Raw genomic sequence first — 23,401 nt, forward strand, 5'->3', positions numbered from 1 at the left:
GTAGTGTACTGTATTAAGGCCTGGGGCTCGTTATTCTGCTCTTCCCGAAGTATCAATCCAGCACACTAAAGTTGGAGGCCATATAAAGAAAGACTGTGTAAAACATTTCCACATTACTTTTCGAATACCTGTGTGCAGAATGTATCGGTAGTATCAATGTCCTCAAATTTATCACATATAAAAATCACGCATATTAATTCACAAGTGGACAATACAGACTATACAATCTTTTATTTTGAAAACGTTGACCCGGAAGTGGGTAGCCGTTCATTCATGCGCAGCTGCAGACAAAGATGTGTATGTGTAATGTCTGGCGCCGAGGCAGCGGCAGTGGCTGTTCAATGGTGATATAAACTACGTTACTAACAGAACGCTTGGACACTGAATTGTCACATCACGGCGGACATTAGAGGCACAGTGGAACACTCGCACCGGGACTGAAATGCGCTTCACGGCCAGAGTTTCTCGCCGCTTTCTGCCTTGATTTGTGAGAAGCTTCCGTTATCCCTGTTAGTAACGTTAACCGGCTGCCGAGGTAAGAAATACGGATGAACGCAGATGTAGCCATGTTATAACACCTCCCCGCTTCCATTGACATGTTAACACTTTCTTTGCGAGCTAATTAATATATTTATCGGTGTAACTTCAATGGTTTATCTTGTCATGACTTGAATGGTGTTGGTGATGGCAGGAGCTGCTGCAGAGTGTACACAGGGCGATGGAGCTGGTGGCTGAATTAAGCTTTGTTTTTATGAACGGGGAGATGCGTAACGTTTCCTGAATGAATAAGTATTTAGTTTACGTTATAGTGAAATAAACTGCGGAATTGTTAAATACAGCTAGCCTGACCGAGCTTTTTTATTTCATTTTTTCATGTATTCATATGTATGCTGGTGGAGTGAGAGGCTCACAACTGACATCTGTCAAACAAATGAAACGCCTGACTAAAGGTGTGTCTTGATTACTCATTAGTTGAAGATGACTACTATCTCTGCAGTGGGAAAAGCAAAATGCAGGTTATTGGTTTGTGTTGGATAAGACTGCATTTCCAGATTGATGCTGTGTTGTGTCATCCAGCATTCATTAGTCTTTTTCTATCATTTGATTCAGTCTTGAATTTCTGTAGGAGAATAAACTTGCCATTGACTGGAAATAATCCGAATGTGTAGTTTTCCTTGACCTGACTGTGTGCTGATGTGACCTGATTGCACACCCATCTTAGCCCTTGTAAAAGCGAAATCTGGGACAGCCCAGGTCAACCTAAAAAAGGTGGTCATGTGACGCATTTCCACTGTAGTTTCGTATTTCTATTCATAATCAAGTAGGGCACCTGTAAGATACTGAACTCTGGAAGCCACACAGCCTGTTTAACAGTTCCTGTCATGTCCAATATTGATAGTTTCTCTTTAAGATCTGAAGTTACGGATCAATGGGAGAAGGATTTGTGTTATTTTGACTTAACAGCAACTGAGTTTCATTCATGAATATGTTAAAAATCTTTGTTTTTCTGTTGTCATCAGGTGTCATGACTGGGGCTGAGCTTGAGGATGATATTCCATTAGGTGAAAGGAAGACTGTCACCGATTTTTGTTATCTTCTTGATAAATCCAAACAACTCTTCAATGGTCTTAGGTCAGTTTGCATGATGTATCTTTATCCCTGAAACATATTCGTCATCTAAAATTGTGTTTATGTCTGTGCCCATTTGTTTAGTTGTTGTTTTTTAGCAGGATTACGGATAAAGTGTTATACTAATTCTGACAAAACATCTTGAAAGGAGATACACGACCCAGGGAAGAGCCCAGTAAAAGTTCTTGTCAATCTGATTCCAGGGGTGGATGCAGGAATTTAAAATATGATTACATCACCAGTTACTATTTAGTAGTTTGTATTTTGGTCCTCTTTATCTTATCTTTGTAATCTTAGATAATATAGAGGCACAGATTAAGTCCTCAACGTAACACTAGCTGCTTATATGCTTGATTAAATAATTGTGTTTCTATTATCATTCCTCTCTTTCTAAACTTCTTAATGGCAGATTACACACAGCGTGGCCATCTGGAGTAGCAGGAGTTTACATGCTGAGTTAGTGAACCTGTCAGCTAGTTGTGAGTCAGTCAATCACCAATATTGGAACATTAAAAAGAGTGTCAGGCTGTTGAGCTACACTGATGATGATGATGATGATGATGATGATGATGATTGCATACATCAGCTTACTGTAAGTTACAAGCGTGTAGAAAATACCCAGCCTGTCAAGATTCTTTATCAAGTGAACACACCTGATTTAGGCAATCAGGTTTTGGAGCAGAAATGGATGGAAGATATGTACAAGAGGACAAACAATTCAATAGCTTGAACAAACAAGACACCATATCCAATTTGCAGTGTTGACAGCTCTTTAATATTTCATGTTTTATTGTAAAATTAAACAATTTTGAAAAAAAAATGTGTAGAACAAAACAGATGGTTCTCAGCTTTACAGTGCTTCATTTTCTGTCAGCTTCTTCTCTATACTATAACCTAAAGCGTGTGGATAAATAGCTGGCCTGTGTTTTCAATGCAAATTTTCTGCACCATGTTTGTTGCAATATGTCATTTTGCCCATATGGGACCAAAGCTGCTGTAACACAGTGAAAATGTCACTTGTGTGTGTCATGTAAATATTGTCTATGGTCATACGAGTATGGCTGAACCATTTAGCCACACCTAATCAAACATGTAACCCGGATGTCCAATTCGGACAGCTTGCACAACCCAACTGGATAGCGCAGATATCAAATTGGACAGTGCACAATGTTGACTGGAAATAGTGTCTTTATATCTCGCTTTCTTGCTTAACTGCTGGGTATTGCACAATGTCCACTGGTTGGTGCAATTCTTCCTGCTGTACACCCCCGCCCCCACATTATTAGCTATATGTCCTCACTTGAAGCTGTTTTTTTTCCTATTCTTGAGTCGCTAAACCCACCTGACTTGTGGTGTGTGTGTATAACAGAGAGTGACGGAAAATATTTATTAAGACCAGGGAGCCAGAATCACTGCTGGAACACTTAAATGAAGTAAACATCTCGGCAGTCTGATTGATTGAAGGACTAAGGCCTTCTTAAATACCAGCATCTATTGACAACTTTCCTCTCTGTCTCGTCTTTCCCTAAATCCTCTTTTTTGCTACAGAGACCTTCCCCAGTATGGACACAAGCAGTGGCAGTCGTATTTTGGAAGGACGTTTGATGTCTACACCAAGCTGTGGAAGTTTCAGCAGCAGCACAGGTTACTTCTGTGTCTGTTTACCAATGTTATTGTGACAAACTGTGGTTTTCAGTCAAGGTCCTTTTAGCTCAGTTTCTTTATATTAGTTGTTTTATTGTTATTTTCACATTGATTTTCAGTTTAGTCCACGTGTACCTGTTTCTCTAAATATTCAGTGTGACAAACCTCTTAGTGTGACAATCCTCTCAAAGCTTTGCCGACTGATGATGCCGACTTTCAAGGGAGGTCAGCTGTGCTATTCCTGACACTCTAACACAGTGCAGGTCGGGGAGCCAGTGGTGTGAGGAAAGAGTGGGATCCTTAAAGGAGAGGTGTTTAATGTTTAAAGAGGGACCATTTATTTTTAATTTAATTCCTGAAAAAAGCTGAAAGAAGATAATTGAGAATTGGGTTCTCCACATAAATTAGTTTAATGCTGGACTGAGCCCTTCTCTGGTATTATGAGATGACGCCACCAGTGATTCTTCCTTTAATCTCACAGTTCATCAGTTATATTTGAATATAAAACTGAACACAGTAAGGATTAAATGAGGTCATTTGACAATTGAAAGCCTCTAAGGTACAGAGTACAGACCTGGAGCAGCTTTTACACACGCACTGCCAGAAGTCATACAGATGCAAACTCCACAGAGACACACACTCCACAAACTGGACCATCACCTAAATCACACTGGCTCTCATCAGAATTTACATTCCCGAAATGGTTCCACACCCCTGGCTCATCTACTAAAAGAAAATGTGCTTCTCATTTATGCCCCAGCTTGCTGCATGTCTGTGGAGTAAACAGTAGGAAGCCATAGCTCCTCTTCTTCCTCTTCTTCAGACTGGAAATGAAAATTTGTTCAGATAATATGTCACTCCTGTTGATGTTATTGTATCGCCGTTTTGATTTCATTACATCATCTGGCATTCAACTTATTCTTTTGTTGCTTTATGATTTGCTGACAGGCAAGTTCTGGACAGTCGGTATGGACTGAAGAGGTGGCAGATTGGGGAAGTTGCATCCAAAATTGGACAGCTTTACTACCACTACTAGTAAGAGACCCATTTCTGACAAATCCTTCTGAAAGCCTCCTGAGACCTGTACACATTGCTTTTGTAGTTTATCTTTGCTATTTGGTATTTAGAGGGACTTAATATATATAAAACAAAAAAGTGAAGTGTGATCATATGGGTACTACTACTAACCCAATAATTTGCAAATGAATTAGCTGGTTAGCTCTAATAATTTAGGCCTACCTTTCCATCTAGCCACAATATGTCCCTGTATGACCGGTCTACAATATTGTGTGCCTTTTTCATTTTGTTATAATTTGCGATAGTTCTCATATGGATCCCTCTGCCTGACAAGCACGTCTGCATTCCTTTGTTTACATGCAGCGGTCCCAGGTTATTGGTTCCAGCCCGACTCAAATAAAGACTCGTAATCACTGATGATTATGTTCAATTAGTCAAGGAAGTTAATGATCGTGATCGTGATTAAAATACGATTCACTGTGCAGCCGCAGGCCCAGGAACAAAACATACAATTTGTTGTGGATCTTGAACCAATAGCACCAATTTGTACCATGTAATAAAGCACTTTAAATATGGGCCGTCCCTCCTAAACTGTGAGGAAAATACACAAATATGTACTCCTATTATCGTTTCTGAAATTCTTCTAAGTATTTAATAACTGCCATAACTCTTGAACACAATGCACGCAATCATATAGCACACATCCACTACACTCGACAAATCATGTGTATCACTATCTATTCTGATGCAAATCCACTTACTAATAGAAAATATCTAAGCTTTTTCATTTTTTTTAAAGAAAATTATAGGATTTTGCTTTGAGTGCTTTTTATTTTGACTTCTGTTTGAGTTTTAAATGACGAATGAGTGGGAATATGAGGAGAAAGCAGGATCTCACAGTTACATGCTGATGCAGACTGTAGCTCATTGAAGTGGCAGAACGCCCTGCAGAGCAATTAACTCTGGTAATTACAAGCTGTCAGTCATAACCTGCCAGTTCAAGGTGATTTTCCATATTTCCAACTTCTTTGTAAGTGAATGCTATATCATCAATTTGCCACTTAAAGTGTTGTTTTTATTTTTATTTATGTTTTTCAGTTCGGTTCTTTTTACCAGAACTTAATTATGCATTCATAAGAAATGTTTCACACCAGACATGTAATACATCTTTTTTTCCTGACCTGAATCGGCAGCCTTCGTACCTCAGAAACAAGTTATCTGAATGAGGCCTTTTCGTTCTACTCAGCCATTCGTCAGCGATCCTACTACTTTCAGGTGAATAAAGAAGACAGGTAAGTTACCGCGATATAGTATGTCAATTTTTCTCTTACCTTATAGTGATCTTAATCCGTTTTGAATCAAAAATGAATGAGCATATCACAAATCCCTTGATATTTGATCAGTTAACCCTCTCTAAGGTGTAACTACGTTAAAGTAGAAGTCATTTTCTTGTATCCATGGCCGCTGTCTATTTCCTAAGATGTAAGGCTCAGCTTTACAAAGAGACCAATGCCTCAGGACTTATGCCTCATACTTTATTCAGAGCATAGATATCCAGTGGGAAGTCATTTGAAATGGTATAAAGAGGCCTGAAGATGACCGGTAAGCAGGTGCGGCCTAAAATGTGCGTATCAGCTCACCATAAATGTGCATCTGCATATAGAAAAACTGCTGATTATTTTGCCTTTACAGAACAAAATATGTGATATACAGTAAGTTTGAAAAGGCTCTTAGGTGGCTCCGTCTCAACATCTGGTGCTGTGTCGCCTCTGCACGGTGCATTGCGTTTTTCTTTCAACACTGTTATACACCAAGATATCATCCTTTCCTTTCCTCCCAAGAGAGGTGACTGTGATTTTTGCTAGGAATTTGCTGCCGTACTCAAACCACCAGACAGCAACCTTGAACATGATTGTGTTTTAATGTGTATTCAGAGGATTTTGCAGGTACTTATTACCCCGTCTTTCTTTTTCCTAGACCAGAATTAGTGGTGAAGAAGCTACGATATTACGCTCGCTACATAGTTGTCTGTTTACTGCTCAACAAGATGGATCTGGTCAAAGTGTTGGTCAAGGTATGGAATTGGAAAGTTACAACTCAATATACCCATTTGGCTTGATTCAAAAAAAAAAAAAAAAAAAAAAAAAAAAAAAGGATACAGTTGCCTGTAATCATGTCATGCCTGTCTACGCTTCCTGCAGGAGTTATCTGAGGAGATCGAAGATTACACGCAGCGATTTAACACAGAGGACCAGTTGGAGTGGAATTTGGTTCTACAAGAAGTTGCAGCTTTTGTGGAGGTAAACACATCTACAGATATAAACTCTGCTTGTCTACACGCAATCTAGAACTTCAGTTATGCCACGATTAAGACGATTAAGCGACTCAGCAATGTGGTTTTAAAGAAATGATGAAATGTCGAAATCTGAAATGTGTGTGTGTGTGTGTTACTGTGTTAACAGGCAGATCCAGTGGTCGTACTGAATGACAACAATTCTGTCGTTGTCAACAGCAATCGGCTGCATGAGGGAAGCGTGCCACCACTGGAACAAGGCATGGTGGTTGGGCAACTCGTCCTTGCAGATGCACTAATCATCGGCAACTGTAACAACCAGGTTTTAACCCAAATTCTGACTCACAGTTCAACAAAGTGTTCACCTGAAGTCTTACTAAAGAAATCCAATTGTAATGTTGACTCTCAATAAATACTGAACAACTTTTCCACCATGGAAATTGTCATTCTCAGCCCATCTGACATTCTCTCTCTCACCGGCCTGAGCTTCAGGCTGTATTCAGACCCCTGGTTCCTTTGCTTTGTTCAACAGTCCTTGATTGGATTTGGAATCACACAGTAAAGAAAAAATTGAAAATGGAACATCAGCAGCGTGTGTGCCTAATTGCTGTCCTTGCTATCAACTCATTCATTTATAAACGTAATGCATTTATCAATGTTGCTGAACAGCTTGTACACTTCGGTAATCTCTACAAAGCATTGTACCTCGTGGGGCTCCATGTTGCCTGACTACTGACAATAGACATTTTGCATTAAAATAACAGCAAATGTGATTTACATGTAAAGTTTTCTACCACTTCCTCACACAGATAGTGTCCATTTTGCATTTCTGTGCCACTTTGTCTGCTATATCTCAAACATAACAACATTTCACATAAGGAAAATAGCATCACTCACACTTTAAACTCTGTAAAGGCATTGGCTACGGAAATGGCAGTCGGTAGGACTGTGTTTCTAAGGTGTTATAAATGTGGTCTTCTGATGTTTTGTCACATTCTCATTGTCTCATTGTCTGGCTGAAATGCCTAACGGTCTAAATGTAAAAGACAAACACAATGTGACAGTGAACAGCATTAATTATGGTTTCTCTTTTGTCACTGTGTCTTTTTTCAGGTGAAGTTCAGTGAGTTGACCATTGATATGTTTCGCATGCTCCAGGCGTTGGAGAGGGAACCTGTAAATCTTGCCACACAGCCCTCCAAACAAGGAACATTGGTGAGTGTACATTCTCAGACTCTTTCCTGAGCATCTGGCTTTAATTTAACCCTCTGGTCCAAAAAGGAATTTGCAAAGCAGAACGAGAAACTGACTACAGTAATGAATCATGTAATGCTCCATTGTATTTCATTGTATACGGCCCCTTGTTTTGACCTTTGATAGCAGTGCTGTGTAATGTTATTGAGTGCTGAGTGAGATGCATCCCTCCCTCAAGAGTTGCATCATTCCCCATAAGTAGCGGTCTCGCCAATGCTGTGTGCCTGGAGGCCCCAGGATTCTTATAAAGACAAAAGAACAAGCTGGAGAACACCGCACACTGTTCAGTCCTTAAGCTCGGTCTTCTGCCGAACTCAACCAGCCATCTTATATTTGGAGCAATTATGACCATATGCAGTTGTTGGTAGAAAAGTTATTTGGTAATCTGCACAACCACAATGTCCTGAGTCTTGCAAGATGTCTTTTTCTCCAAAAACTTCTTCCCAAAAGGATCTGGCATCACTATACAACACCGAAAGGGTTTGGGCTTCACCACCAGGAGTGGGTGAATTGAGAAAGCAGAGTAAACAAACATGTATCCCACAGTGAAGTCGTTAATTGGGCTCTTACATTTACACCTGATTAATTTAGCAAGCGCTGTAACATTCCTTCACTAATGGGTGAAGTAACAATGTTAAGCGTGAATATGCTCCCAGAAGCTTGTTTACTTTGAATTAGCTTGAATAAAAACAGATTTCTCTGATTGATAATTGCAGGAACCCAATGAGAAGCCAGCCAAAAGAGAAAACCCTCACAAGTATTTGCTGTACAAACCAACTTTCAGCCAGCTGTTCACTTTTTTGTCTGCCTCCTTCAAGGTCAGTACTGAATTATTTCATAGCCAGTTATATATAACATAAAATAAACACATGTAAGGTCCCATTATACATCCAAATATATACAGTCAACCTGGACATGTCATTCCTAGACCACTGCATGCAATATCATCCCAAATAGTTTTTTTTATATATCTCTCAAGGTTCTTAGTCATCCAGGTCATGGTTTCCAAGGTAAGTTGATTCTCAGGCAACTGGACTTGGTAGTAAAGGTAGTTTAGCACTTCATTACTCCATGATGTTACTCTGGCCTCTTGCCTCTGAAGAATGTGTGCTTGTCTTTGGGAGAAATAAGATCTTTGGGCACATCTTTGAAGTATTATGTAAACAAATTGAAAATGGCTGCTGCAAAATGGGCTGCGTTCATATTTTAAACATGAGCATTGATTCTAAATGTGACCTACTACCATGTTTTCTTCTTAACTTGTATGCTCTGAATTGTTTGGACGCAAATGGGATGTTAATGGGCTAACTTATCTCATGTGTCAGCAGGAACTGCCTGCAAACAGTGTTCTGCTTGTCTATCTGTCAGCTACTGGAGTCTTCCCTGCTGGGCCTTCAGATTATGAAGGTAAAATTTGACATTTAAGACATGCCACTGTTTTTTGTTCAATAGCAACTGTTAATAAATGTTGGTTTGTTTGCTGCACGTTTCACGAAAATGGAATTTGTGTTGGCAATGAAGGTCATCATCGTGTCGCCGATGAGTTCAGGTTCATTCTCTGGAATTTCCTCTAGGCCCATATGATTTTGGAGGGGTTCTCACCAATACTAATCGAGACGTGGTGAATGGAGAGACTGTGCAGAAGAGGAACCAGGCCCAGAAAGAGATGCACTGGTGAGGAAGTCTAACTCCATATCCATCATTTATTGGTTGATCTTTAGCAATATATAGCACATTTTGGGATCAGTATGTCACGTGCACAAATTGGTTTGATCAAAGACAAAAATGATATTAAATACTTACACAGAAGAGATAAATGCTTGATGCCTTCATGTCTGCTTCACACTGCCTGCAGCTGTGTTACATTATTATCAGAGCAAATGGCTTTTCAATTTGGTGCAAATGTTAACAGGGTAAGTCTCTGACGTAGTTTCTCTGAGCAGCATGGTGAAGTGTCCCAGTGGATTTGCGTAAGTGACACAATTTTTAATTCTGGCACAGAGCCTATTTTTTTAAAGCATTCTGATTATAGCAAATCACATTTAGGTACTCTATGTTAACACACTGCTAATGTATTAACGATTTTTTACCTATAGTGATACACTCAGTATCACTATAGGTTGCTGTAGGTCCAAGTAACCATTTATGACAGGAAGCAATTCAGAAATCACTACACACACACACACACACACACACACACACACACACACACACACACACACACACACACACACACACACACACACACACACACACACACACACACACACACACTCATAGACAAACCCTGGGAGGCATCTATTCTGCACATCTTTGTCTCATTTGAGCTGCTGTTTCAAATGAACCAGGATTGTGCCTCATTGTTTGCACATCTGGCTGAATGTGAGCGATAGAGGGGCGATACAAGGTTTATAATGTATTTACTTATTTTTCTTATTCCTTCTCACCTGGGACACACCCACTCTTTCTATCTGCTACTCATGCATGTTTTGAATTTCTTCCAGCCTGCACCCAGGCGATTTATTCCCTTTCACTCGGAAACCACTTTTTGTCATTGTCGATTCTTCGAACAGTGCAGCTTACAAGGTATATAAAAAGGTTGACTTTCCTGAAAATTACCAATGCATGATGTAATCACATGATACATACATACATACATCATCCTCAGAAGTGACGTTAACAACTTTTCGCTGAATTTTGTTTTTCCTAATAGAATTTCACAAATATGTTCGGCCAGCCTCTTGTGTGTCTACTTTCCCCAACAGTATATCCCAAGAGTGTACAAGGTATGTGTCCCTCTGGAATAACAAGTATATATCATATATTTAGTAGTTTATTGGGTTGCTTTGTTGTTTGATAAATTCATGTCAGTTTTTCGTACTCTGTGTTAATGTGTATATAAAGGTAATCTGTCACGTTCTTACCTCTGCCATCAGATCAGTCTCAGCGTGGGAGTCTCTTCACTCTGTTCCTGTACTGCCCTCTATTGGCTTTTTCCTCTGTGTGTGGCTTAAACAGTGTGCGACGAGGGCTGTGGGAGAGGGCTCAAGAATTTCTTCGCAAAGTCTATCGTGACATTGGACAAATGTTAACTCGCTCACGAACAATAGGTAGTACACCTCTGATAGACTGGTTGACGGTGTCGACCCTGTGTTATTTATTCTAAGTACTTAAGTACTTCTTTATTTCATTCTTCACAGATCAAGCGTTTTTGCAATTCTTTGGTGACGAGTTTCTTCGACTGCTGCTGATCCGCTTTGTCTTCTGCTCAGCTGCACTCAGGCTGCATAAACTCTTTCGGGTAAGTCACTGCCTCTGTAGTTTCCTTACTAAGATGCAGAGAGAACATGCTTTTATTTTGTGACCTATGATGTTGTTTGACTGCTTGAATCTAAATAATGTGTCACATAGCAAGATAGAATAATAATTATAAAAACTATTATATAATATATATTTTACTATATATATTATATATCATTATCATAATACATTTTATTAACAATGTGCTCCCACAATGTCAAATTATTAGACATAAAAAGAATTTAAAAGAAATTCTCAGCTGAAGTTCTTATCTGAAATCCACAAGACGCAAGTCAACCAGATCACAAATACAAATCCAGTTCGAACATGGTTAGTTATTCTAACACTGTTAAAGTTTATGTATTTATATTAGAATGTCAACACACATGGCTCCTCCCATATAAAATGTCTTATTGGTGTTCATCATTCCTGAGACCCAGTTAAATATGGGGCAGCATGGCTCTGGAAGCTGGAGCAGTCGTCCTGGGATTGGAAGGTTCGACGTTCGATTCCAGGTCAACAACACTTCGACATTACTGTCCCCCTGTATAAAAACAATCTCCAAAAATGTCTCATAACTGCACGCCCATTGTCACGTCTTACTTCAGTTAATAAAGAAATTAAAGAATACAATGTAAACAAATTCTCTATGCAGGAAAATCCCTGCAGTATAATCGATGGCGGTGGTGTAAAGTGCAAAGGTGCTTTGATACAAGAGGCTGCTCTTTGGTTAACACTCAGACCTGCAGCTAATACCGTGTGTTGTCATATTGTCTTGTTTTGCCTGCAGGAGTCCAGGAGCTTCCCTGAGTCGTACCCTGAGCTCCCTAAACAGGACACGGTGGAGAGCAGCCTGCTACAGAAGCAGATCTTGGAGCTGGCTACCATGCTGGATGTGCAGAGCCTATTTTGGGATGATTCATTGGAGAGCTACTAACATCTTTCTTCAGGGCTACCTGGCACATATGTACATACAGACTCACTTGCCAACAGCCCGAACTGTTTTATACAAGGTAATTGAATAACTGATTTACGCTTACACGTCCTGCATTTAACTGTCTGTTGAAACAAATGTAGTGCAACATTAAATCCTTCACAAGCTGGTTAATATAATACATTCTAAATTCTCCATTTGACGAGTCAGCAGCTTGTAACTCATCACAAACGAAGTGAACAATTGAACAATACACTTTGAACTTTCCACTCCACATATATGCAAAGTTCAGCTTGTGACTTTATCCAGGATGTGAGATGATTGTAAAGGTCGCCATCTAAGTTGCAGTTTGTTTAAAATCACGTTGTTTTAGGGAAGGGAAATCACTTCACCAAAACCAATCAAATCAAGATTGACACACAAACTACTGGTACTGTAACTTTCCAGAAAAATGTCATTGTTCACCGGAAAACGTCTTATTCTCTCGTCGATCCTCCCCTCACTGTGCTCGCCTTGAGTGACTGCTGCCCCTCCCATCAAGTTTTTGACACTGCCACAAGTATGGAGTTTATGATAATGCCACCAGATTTGAAATGAATCTATGTCAATCTCCTGTGTCACATGGTAGTACACTACAATGCTCTTAATTGTCTCCTTGTTTCCATGAATTTATTGTTCCCATGGGGGAAATTCCTCCCCTGCGTTTGATCCCCAGCTATCAGAATCACTGCACTGCCACCCAGTGTGGTGCCCAGGGACCAGACCAACTCCCCTGCCAACAGAAGCCACATATCTTTGTTAGTGTGCCATGTATAGACTGGTGTTTGCAGACTCTGTGCTATATTTTGTAACTGCATGGGCCTATCCACACCTGAAAATAATATCACAATATTTCACCATATTTATTATATTATTATTATATTTGACCAACATCAGTATCACCCATGAGATTGACTTCATGCACTTTCCCCCATCTGAGCAGACCACTGAGCAGATCACTTGCTGGCTGCTCTAAACACCTGCAATAGAATCTGGTCTCTAGGCAGCATCTGCATGGCTTCCAGTTGCAGTTTGTGTGGCTCAGGTGGGTTTAATTGCTCTAAAGTACCGTTAGAAATGTTGGATGTGGAGTTTAGCGTTGAGGTTTCTGAATGTTGTCACAAAAGTAGTGAGACAAAAAGCCATTGCTTCACTCATTTCACTGAACCAGGAGTAAATCTAGCTACTGTCATTTTCAATATCAAATCTTGAGAATTAGAAACATCTATCTGACTTGTTGCAGTTATTTATCTGTTATTTATCCACACATTGGATGGAATTTATGTTATCGGTGCAGTTTGCTGTATCAGATCTGTCCAATCAGAAATAGATCTGTCTATAGGAAACTCAGAACCAAAATTAGGGAAATGGATTACAGGAATGATCAAATATGAGCTTTGGACTGTATTCATGGACCTTTTCATACCAGTAGACTGGATTTTAATTGTCCCATCACTGTGGGCATTCGCTCAACTCCACCTTCATCAGTGTCACCAGCAGTTCAATTGAATCTTCTTAATGCCTCCCTTTACGTCAAATGAACTTGACCTTTGCATGCGGTGGGTGAAGAATTAATCAGCCACAAATCCAACCTGAATTGTGTCAGAGCTGAGCGTCTTCTCAACTATTACCAATATTGATGGAACCGTTTCCTTTTTGATCGTTTGATCTCATCTGTTCCTCTCTGTAGTGTCTGGTTTCTAAAAAGCTTCATTCTCCAAAGTTTGTCTTACCTGTGGTCAGATCTACTCTGACTGTTCCCTGGGTTGGCGTAAAACCTCAATGTTCCCTAACCCATGCACACCAGATACCTGATCATCTAACAGGCAAATGTCCACTAAATATGCCGAGCACATTGATGTTCCTAAAAAGGACCCCATGACCTCCCACTTACATTTTGGCCGACCCATACTATGCTGATGGTTGACTGTCCTGTGCGGTCCTGCCTTGCATTTGAATTTGAAATAACTCTGGAATGAAAACTGTCAGCCAATCTGTGTGGTTGGATTTGAGAATTTGAAATTGCTGAAATTACAAGATCAATATTTTTAGTTATTTATTATTATTATTATGTAGTATTGACATTAATTGATTGATGATACTGTATATTTAAAGGTTGTTGCTTTATCACGGAAACATTTGTTCTCCGTGGTAACATTATGAAGAGGCGGAGCGTGTGAAATAATGTTTATCAGGCCGGTTTGTTTTTTGGCCAGTTTTCTAACAATGTTACATTCCAACTTTCCAAAGACTTGAAGAGAGGAACACGACAGCCATTTCCTCTATTTTACATTTGTCTAGGAAAGAGCAGTTTATGCTTTTTTCTTATTTTTTCATTTTGACATTTTTTTGGGACATGCCGTTTTGACATTTAATACGTTTTGAAAATTATGATTAACATAAAGTAGTCTCGCACTTTATGGAGTTAATATTGTTCTAGACTTGTTTGTGTTGTGGGGAACAAAATCTGTCCATGTGTTCTGTCTGGGCTCTTCTTTCTGAAGGCACTCACCTTCCTTTGTCACATTCTGTTAATAGTTTCTGCCTGAAATTTGTCAAACTTGTTGGCTGATTTGTGGATGAAAAAAGGAAAAATGTCACGCTTGCCTTCATGTATCAACCAATTCCAATCTTTCGTTTGTTCAGAGAATGGGAACGTTTCAGTAGGGATGCAGTTTCTAAGCTCATTCAATCATCATCAGCAAATGATACGTTTGACTTCTGTCAGTAGAATAAAGACGTGAGGAAATCTATTCTTCTTATTAGCTTAAATATTGCTTGTATATTTTTAGAAAATCTGCATTGTGCCCTAATCTCCAAAGAAACATGAATTCAGCAAATACTCTTACCTAATGGCACAACATTTGGCACACATTCACACGTCACATCCTTTTCCACCATCTATGCGTTCTAGAGACATGAAACTAAGAATGAGCGACAAGTCAAACTTGATCAGGAGAAAATAGAAAAACATCTGGAAATCTGCTCAGCAGCTCCAGTTATGACATGATGCAATTTCATCTCTGGCTTAAGATTTGAATTGGTGTGTGAGTACTTAACATGATCAAACGCTGCCAATGTGTGATGGATCTGCTGCAGTTTGTCCAGTTCCTCATTTGTGATGACAAATCAGCAGCAGATTTAAGCTGTGTATCTGTTCTCTTGCTTTTGGCTTTTGTGACTTAACTGTTTAGAAATTACTTTTAATTTGTATTTTTGAAAGATATCAGTAGTGTTGCATGTTTTTAACCTGATGTAGCCTTGGGGGAAAAAAGAAAGGAAGACTCATAAATAATGAAGCCCTGCACTTGTGATATTTTAGGGTGTTAAAATGTATACGATACTCAAAGGAAGTCCATAGCAAAGCACTGTAGATATAACTGAAGGTATAACTAAAAGAAAAAGAATCATTGCCATGTACTTTGCCTTCATTGGACTATTTGGGGATTTGGTGTGTTTTTCTTACTGTTGTCGATAACTTGCCAACTGTAGATGATATGGTGCCAAAGAGCTACATGCAATTGGTAGGAAATACCAATAAAGCTAAAAGGTAATTGGTAAGAAATACTTAAAAAAAAAAGAAAGATGCTCTCATCATGTTATCATTAATTACAGGTCATTATGGGAAACGGCACAAACCAAAGGAGAAATGTTCTGCCATTTTGAAGGGAAAGTACACCATAACAAAGACACAAAAGTATTAACAGCATACTTAAGACAACTGGCAAGGCTCACGGTGCCTAATCCAAGCTCTTTGTACTGAACTCATATCTTTTCTACTTCTAACATGACTTCTAATTGATCCAAATATCACATGCCTGGTTGAGCCCAACAAACTGCCGCACGCAAAAAAAACCCAGGTGATATGTGGGCCGGTTGCAGTCAGGGGGAGGTTTTAGAGGTACAAAAGGCAAAGGACAGTACTGGCTGTGTCTCATTTCAGGGACTGCATCCTTGTTGGCGCACACTTAAAAGACTTGTGCATGTATTTTGTGCTCCCAAAACAAAATGTAAAATCTGTGGGATCGCTGTTGGGGTGGCAGCAGAGCCAGGAGGAATCAGGATGGCCTCTCACCGTTCCTTTCTCTCTCTGTGTCTCTGTGTCAGCTCACTGTCAGCATAGTATAGTTACAAAACATGACTTTGTTTAATGCAAAATGGTTGTGATCGCCTGGCATTATGTTCCTGTATATCCTGTTGTTCAAACTAAAAACATGTTCAAATCACTTATGCACATTGATTTGGAACCCTTTATTTTTCTTTTTTTAAATGTGTCATAGATAGATAAAAACACACAAAAAAGGGGGACCTATTTTCCGGCTGCATTTGAAGGGTCGAGCATCAGCAGTCTTGAAATGAGCCGTTTCAATGCTGCAGCCCATGAACTGAGACACAATACTATACTGTGTAAGGTGTTGTTTGGGGGGGTGTTGACCAGCTTATTCCCCTCCCTTACACCTTAACTGCTGGAATTGGTTATTCTCCATCTAAATAGGATCTGAGGGGTTTTCCTTAAGAAATGATGAGTTAATGTACACATCAGTGACTGGCAGCTATGAAGATTTGAACCCTTTGCCTTGTGACCAGTAAAATGCAGTGAAAGCATTATTGTGTGAATCAATATTTTCCCACAGCATATGAATTCAAATTATTTTTGACACTAACACATTAGCACAAAAGGCAACTGCTCCATGTAATGGGCCACAGAAAAGCATGTTGACTGAGCCTTGTGAAAATGTATCATTAAACGTGGTGATAGATGGACAGATGTCTGTCATTTCTACATTTTCTACATGTAAAATGAAAGATGGGTGTAAGCCTCCTTTATTACAAAATGTGTGACTTGTTTGTTGTGACTTTTCAATGTCATACTGTGGGCTGTATTTTCAAACTTTCAGTCAAAAAATGCACTGATGATTATCGCTGTGAGATGCATGTTTGTTTAGAATAGAAAGTGCCAAAGGCTGGTGTACTCTCTCTTTTTTCCATTTTAACAATGGTTCAGTTATTGTATCTATGTTTTTTTTTGTTTTTCTATTTTTTATTTTGCAGTGTGTTGCAAGAGAAAAGAAATAAAGAAAATGCTATTTTGGCATCATTAAAGAATAATCGGGTGTCTTCATGGCGGCACGGGGAGGATTTCAGAATACAATTCAGATGGAATTATACTTTTAGTCGTTTGGCAGGGCTCAAGAAACGAGGGATTCTGTCTCATTTTGTGTTCTGAGTCAAGGACTGCATTTGTCTCCTTTACTTTTAATATCAGCCCTTATTGTAATTCGTCCAAATGTTTGGCTGTTCCAACTAGAGGCCTGCACAGAACTGTCTTGTCTCTACCACCCGCATGTTTCATTATTTATTTTTGCAAGAACATTACAATTTAATTAAGTTAATATTATACTGCAATTTTTGTCACATAAAAAAACTCGTCAAAGTATTTGCAGAACACTTGTTCGAAGAGAAAAAGGAAAGAAATATTCATAAGAAATTCTTTGATTTGTGCTCTGGTGAAAATATTTCTCCTCACAATTTTCCTAGATGAAGCTAAAGTGTAACCATGAGGGCAAACAAGAGGAAGAAACTGTTATTTATGGCCTGCACTTTAGAGACAACACAAACATATATTTAATGCATTTGTACATAATTAAGAGAAATTATCCCTGGCAGAAACAAGACCAGCCATAGACGGTAACATTAAGCTTAAATGATGAATTGCAACATTCAGCCCGGATAAGCATCCGATGAAAGTGCCCATGTAAGCATATGTATGTGGTGAGGTGTTCAGATGGCTATGGAGGAGCTCTAGTGATGGTGAGGAGATTGTATTAGTTTGAGGAGTGCAGGCAGCAGCAGGAAGAGGATGAGCAGCAGCAGGACTCCACACAGATGCATGAGCCAGTAAGACAGGGGGCGCTGCTCTTCTGAGGTGACTGCACTGAAGTGGGTAAGACAGACATTTCAGTGTCCTCATGTAAACGCGGAACAATTAGTGTAAGTTCTAAAAATACAAATCAGTCAACTGTGTGACGACTCACATGTCTGAGGCGTCAGAGGGAGCTGTACTGGTTTCTGTGGGGTTGGCTATGACCTCTGACGCAGTTGACTCCTCGTCCACAGTTTCCTCTGTACTTCCGTCCTGTTCGTGAATGGCTGACCTCCGTCTATGGCGCAACACAGTGTGTTGTGTACTGGAACACACACTGAAATGATTACAGAAAAAAATGTCTCAGTATAGAGCCAAGAGGAATACTTTCAGTATGACTATGTGCTTCATATTAATAATGGTAAATCACACAGCCAAAGCAGTGAGATGGAATGAGTCCTGATACTGTAACTTCATACTTTTTTTAGGTTTTATTAGCTATAACAGGGGCTCTCAGTCCTAAACTGCAGATGTGTTCTCTTGATGAAGACTTGTGCCTGATCTTAGTAGGAAGAATAGGTAGAGCAGGGAGAGAAATACGAGAAATATGCAGTGTAAGCGTTATGGTTACATGGTGAAATAAATGAGCCCTCTGGTCCTGAGGGAGGGAGAGCTTGCGAGCATGCAGGCACATGGGACCAACTTCATTTGGGAACAATAACAATAACAGGCAGCGTTGTCATACCAAACTATCTCCATGTGAACGAATGCATGAATGGTTCTGACGACATTAGTGTGTGCTGCTGTTGTGTATCAGCAAAGTAACAACACTTTGGAATCATTTTACAAAGAACAACAAAAGCAAATGTACTGTAATAGTTTTTGGCTGAAGATGAAGAGTTGAATGACCTGCTCTTGTTTTTTGCATGAGCTGCAGTGACTAATGCCAATGTTGAAATAGCAGAGAGGTTTTGCCTAAATAGCTCACAACAGAATGCAAATATTTAAGTTGTGATGTCATGGCCGAAGCATCTGTTACAACATACCTCCTGTCACTGTGAATTGTTGAATACTCTTCAGGCTGGAAGTATCTTGTACACTTACTGGAATGGAATGAACAAGGAAGGTTATCAATGCTGTTGCTTTGCTTCATTATGAACCGAATATTACTTGGAATTTCACTTTTAGGGAAGACAGAGAAATTAATTTAGCTAATGAGGTATACCTGCTGTCCTCCTCTGCTCCCTCACTGTTAGTGCCATTATTCGCCTGACAGGCCTCTTGAAACCGGCTCTCCAAGTCACTGAGCTGCATGGAAAAAGGTGGATTATATACACACTATGATTCAGATAACAAAACATGCCAATGCCCCTGCTAATGCAAAGAACTTTATGACCAATTATTATAAAAGGGCTTTACAGACCCACAATAGTTTTGTTTAATGAGTTAATGAAATCAAATGAAATATGTTAGCTGACCTGGGCTTGTGATGGGAGGAGAGTGACGCTGACTCTTCTTCTTGTTAAAAGCTGTTGTGACAAAACACAAATTGAAGGACTACATATTTTACATCAAAGCTGTATTTACACTGTTCCGTTTCAGAATTCTGGAACTTCACAATTTAATTTGCTGATCAACTGGACTTAACCTGCAGAAAACTGGTCCTTAAGCTTTTTAAGATAAGATAAGATAGCATAATCCTTTATTTGTCCCACAACAGGGAAATTCACAAGTTATGAGTTATATATGATTACATTTGAATTGAAGATGACTCTACATACAGTATTTCAAATATTCTCATCCACTTTACCTGTTGGGAGTTTTGTTTGACAAGCAGGTTTCTCACATCACTATCATCTGTAATGATGCATAAAACACACAAACACACACACACACACACACACACACACACACACACACACACACACACACACAGAGGCTCTGTTAGGGAAGAATTGATAGACCAGAGTGGCCTCTTCTCTTATCCAGCAATATTCAGCCTTGGTCCCAGCAGCAGTCTGTCTTTCTGTACTCTGACATAAAATTTGCAGCACCAAACAGTTATACGTACGTACTGTATATAACACCAGGGAGAGATTGCAGTACTTGCCTGAGTCACTGTGTATCCTCCCTCTGTTGTGGAGGAGAAGTTTCCTAAGTGCTTGTAGCTCCGTGCTCTCTGCATTGTGGCGGCACTTCAGATGTTCCATGTGCATCTGCATTAACTCCACTGAGCAAATTGCACGTGCCTCCTGAGTGACGAGGACAATCATGAACAAAACAACTGAAACACTCTAACATTTACTAGTGAAACGCTACGACATTTCATGTGCAGTAATAGTTGTAGTGTACAGGTGGTGGTTTGTGTATTGGGATTCTTACAATGTGCCACTCCAAATGACCTGATTCATTTAGAAGAGGCAGTAATCATAACACTAATGCCAACACACCTGCTGCTCATTCAATTTTAGAATTTAGAATGATCTGAGTAAGTCACAAGGAACTGACTCTGACCTGGTGCACAGACCCCAACATCTCTGCTGTTCTGATGATGTCATCCATTCTGTCAGGCAGTGTGTTCAGACTCGTCTCTATCTGAGCCAGAATCCTCATCCAATCATGGTTTCTACACCTTCCTTTCAGAGTCTTACAGGAGAGAAGAGAAACAGAGAAGTCTTATTTAAAACATCATGCAGAAATCAGCATAATCAAGCCACAAATGATTTATCTTTAAAAAGACACACACTCACACTCGCACACACACACCTGCAATGTGTCTCTGCTGCATTCCAACTCCATCTGAAAGTTCTCCTTAGCTACTCTGCTATCATGTTCTTCAGCCCGTAGTCTCTGCTTCAGGGTGTACTGGTCACAGCGGGAGGCCAGTGCCAGCTGGGTGAAGGCATTCTGCAAGAATCCGAGCAAAGACACAGAAACAAATTCAGGAATTTTGCCCCACTGGTGGTGTGAACATTTACACCTCAGTTTTTAGGGTTTAGGGTTGAGGAGGGTTAGGAGTTGAACAGTTCTTACAAACACACAAACTTAATATTAATGCAAGGGCAGGGAAATCAAGCACCTATGTATTATCAACAGTTGTGCTACAAAGTGCGTTCTCATAACTAAAGCTTACCCCAATTTCTTCCTCATTCATTTCAGCTCCACTGGAAAGTGAATGGTAAGATAAAAGTTACAATCTCACAAAGTTTGTTTACACCTCTATCCACACAATATACAATGAAATAACCAACCCACTTACTAATAACGATGATGATATTTATAACAATAATGCATGCACTTACCTAATGAGTCCAAGCCTCTGCATTATGGGAAGATCATCCCAACACACTGTCATTTGATCATCTGGATCAGACTCTGGAGGAGGGAAGGGGAGGGAAAATAAGAAATAAGCTTTGGTACTGAACATTGGCATTGGGTGTAATTTGTGTATTATGGAACTGTATTTTGACATTTTGGTATATTTAGAGTTTATATTAGTTGTAAAGGGACATATACCTTCATCGCTGTCTGTTGTTGTGCTAACATAGCCACAGGGAATAGTTTTCAACTGGGATGACTAAAAAAAGGGAAACATGGTAAAGTTTTCCGCTTCATTGTTTGCACAAAGTAAAGACAAACTCATTGGATTATGGCGTCAGGTTCCGGTCATAATCAGAGAGCTCCATGTGGCAGTGACACCTTGTGCTGGCGTTTAAAACCTTGTCTTTGCATACAGATGTTTTCTCTTCGCGCTCAAAACTTTGCACTTGCATAGGGATTTTTAAGAGATTTTTTCTGCTCAACCTCAAAAGGTCAAAACGTCTGTCTGCCGACACCCATTGCCTCCGCTCACACATGGAAATGCAGCAGTGCAACCAAGCCAAAAGTCCTCCCACAGTAAGAAAGGGCTCCTGACCAATGAAATGAAATAAAACTAGCACAAGGTTTTGAACAGGAGCAGAAAAAAATCCATGTGGAAATCACTGCCACATGGTGCTCTGGAGTTATGGCACCATAACTGCTGTGATGATTACCTGTGTGCTCATGATCTCTCTGCACAGTCCAATTTACAAGAGAAGAATTCATGTGCCACCGCTGTAATGACACAGAGAGTGAGAGGGAGAAAGAAAGAGAGACATAGAGACAGATATCACATAGCCGAGCAAAACTATACTTAATGAACCTCATATCCCCATATGTTCCTCCACATGCCTTTAGATCCCAGCAGGTAGGCCAGCAGGATCAAGACAATGAATATGTAGAGAGCAGACAAAATACAAGGTGTCCATTCCTCAGTCTGTCTGTCTGTCAGTCTGTCTGTGCCAGAAATGTGTGAGTTTCTCTCCAAACTTCCATGAGTTACTACAAAAACGTCCTCAAGCCAGTAGAACCTCTAAGAAGACCATTAAAGCATGTCTTCTTTCCTTCAGCTTCCTGTATGTGCTAAGTAGAGCAGAAATCATACTGCAGGGTAGTGTTGGCTGTTGTTAAGATGTGTCGAGTTTTAAATCTCCACAGATAATCTCATTAAATGAGATGGTGCTTCCTATTTCGGTCCACAGAGAGGTAATAAGAAACAGAATCAGGATTATTCAGATGTGTGAGGAAATCTTCTTCTCTAAATTATTTAAGATATTATTCATTTTCCTCCAGTTATTCAAATCTTAATATATACTGTTTATGAATGTGTTCAAATAGAGCTTTATTCCTAGAGGGTTATATGGGCCGTCACTCTTCTCTTGTCATCGTTGCATCGTCATCTTTACATCAATCCAGTGTGATCCTTCTTCTTTATATAGGAGATCCAAAGATGTTCCATAGCTTGATGGTCTTTTCCCAGTTAGACATGCCTGCAGTATGGAATACCTTGCCAGGGGCATCCTGATGAGATGGCTCCGTTCATTATGAAGGAGCAGGGGTTTGACACTGAGCTCACCCTGTCTCTCAGGTCCCGACCCGGGCAGACCTCTACCCATTACTCATTCTTCCAAGAGCTGGAAATTCAGCTGATCCAGTAAGTTGAAAGCATTTTCTCCAGTCTCAGCAGTCTTCACCCTGGGTTTGGTAATAGGTTTACATGACAGCAGACACCATTTGTATTTGCCTCCATCGATCTCGTACACCAGCGTACCCACAGTGTTACTTGACCTCCTTCACCTGAGGCAGAAACTCAGTCCTCACCTGGAGGAAACAATCCACTAATTTCCAGCACTGTGACCTTAGATATGGAGGTGTTGACATACAGCCCTGTCACTCTTTACACCCATTGTCATTTATTAACCAGGACAGAAAGAACTACTCTGCCAACTTAACACCTACTTTAAGTTCTCTAAGAAAACCAAACCATCTGCCACAGTTACAATATTTCAATTATTTGTTAACACTAACCTCTGCAACCAAAGAACTCATTTGAACTCTTGCACATACG

General features: G+C 39.8%; 2 protein-coding genes across 4 annotated transcripts; one reads left to right on the forward strand and one right to left on the reverse strand.

Annotated features, from left to right (window-relative positions):
* The first annotated feature begins 291 nt into the window (after positions 1 to 291).
* On the forward strand, positions 292 to 15,739 carry scai (suppressor of cancer cell invasion). Of its 3 annotated transcripts, none has more exons than XM_076163961.1 (17): positions 292 to 535; positions 1,521 to 1,632; positions 3,178 to 3,273; positions 4,222 to 4,308; positions 5,484 to 5,582; positions 6,268 to 6,364; positions 6,492 to 6,590; positions 6,753 to 6,905; positions 7,697 to 7,798; positions 8,554 to 8,655; positions 9,163 to 9,244; positions 9,412 to 9,511; positions 10,342 to 10,423; positions 10,551 to 10,623; positions 10,774 to 10,947; positions 11,038 to 11,138; positions 11,928 to 15,739. In XM_076163961.1, the coding sequence occupies exons 2-17, from the start codon at positions 1,526 to 1,528 to the stop codon at positions 12,072 to 12,074; spliced, it is 1,701 nt and encodes a 566-aa protein (XP_076020076.1). In that variant the 5' UTR covers positions 292 to 535; positions 1,521 to 1,525; the 3' UTR covers positions 12,075 to 15,739. The 3 variants fall into 3 exon arrangements, with proteins under 3 accessions (XP_076020076.1, XP_076020077.1, XP_076020078.1); XM_076163962.1 differs by having other exon boundaries at positions 9,166 to 9,244; XM_076163963.1 differs by lacking the exons at positions 292 to 535; positions 1,521 to 1,632; positions 3,178 to 3,273 and having other exon boundaries at positions 4,216 to 4,308; positions 5,484 to 5,565.
* A 1,174-nt stretch (positions 15,740 to 16,913) lies between these two features.
* LOC143010987 (uncharacterized) lies at positions 16,914 to 20,535 on the reverse strand. The gene is made up of 8 exons (XM_076163630.1): positions 20,488 to 20,535; positions 20,084 to 20,225; positions 19,784 to 19,914; positions 19,452 to 19,502; positions 19,199 to 19,281; positions 19,020 to 19,076; positions 18,146 to 18,310; positions 16,914 to 18,045 (listed from the first exon to the last, which is right to left on the reverse strand). Exons 1-8 carry the CDS (start codon positions 20,533 to 20,535, stop codon positions 17,913 to 17,915), a joined length of 810 nt encoding a protein of 269 aa, XP_076019745.1. The 3' UTR covers positions 16,914 to 17,912.
* Positions 20,536 to 23,401: the final 2,866 nt, after the last annotated feature.

This window comes from Genypterus blacodes, unplaced genomic scaffold (genome assembly GCF_046128005.1).
Source record: "Genypterus blacodes isolate CSIRO-AG114 ecotype Tasmania unplaced genomic scaffold, CSIRO-AGI_Gbla_v1 ptg000133l_1, whole genome shotgun sequence".
Lineage (NCBI taxonomy): Eukaryota > Metazoa > Chordata > Actinopteri > Ophidiiformes > Ophidiidae > Genypterus > Genypterus blacodes.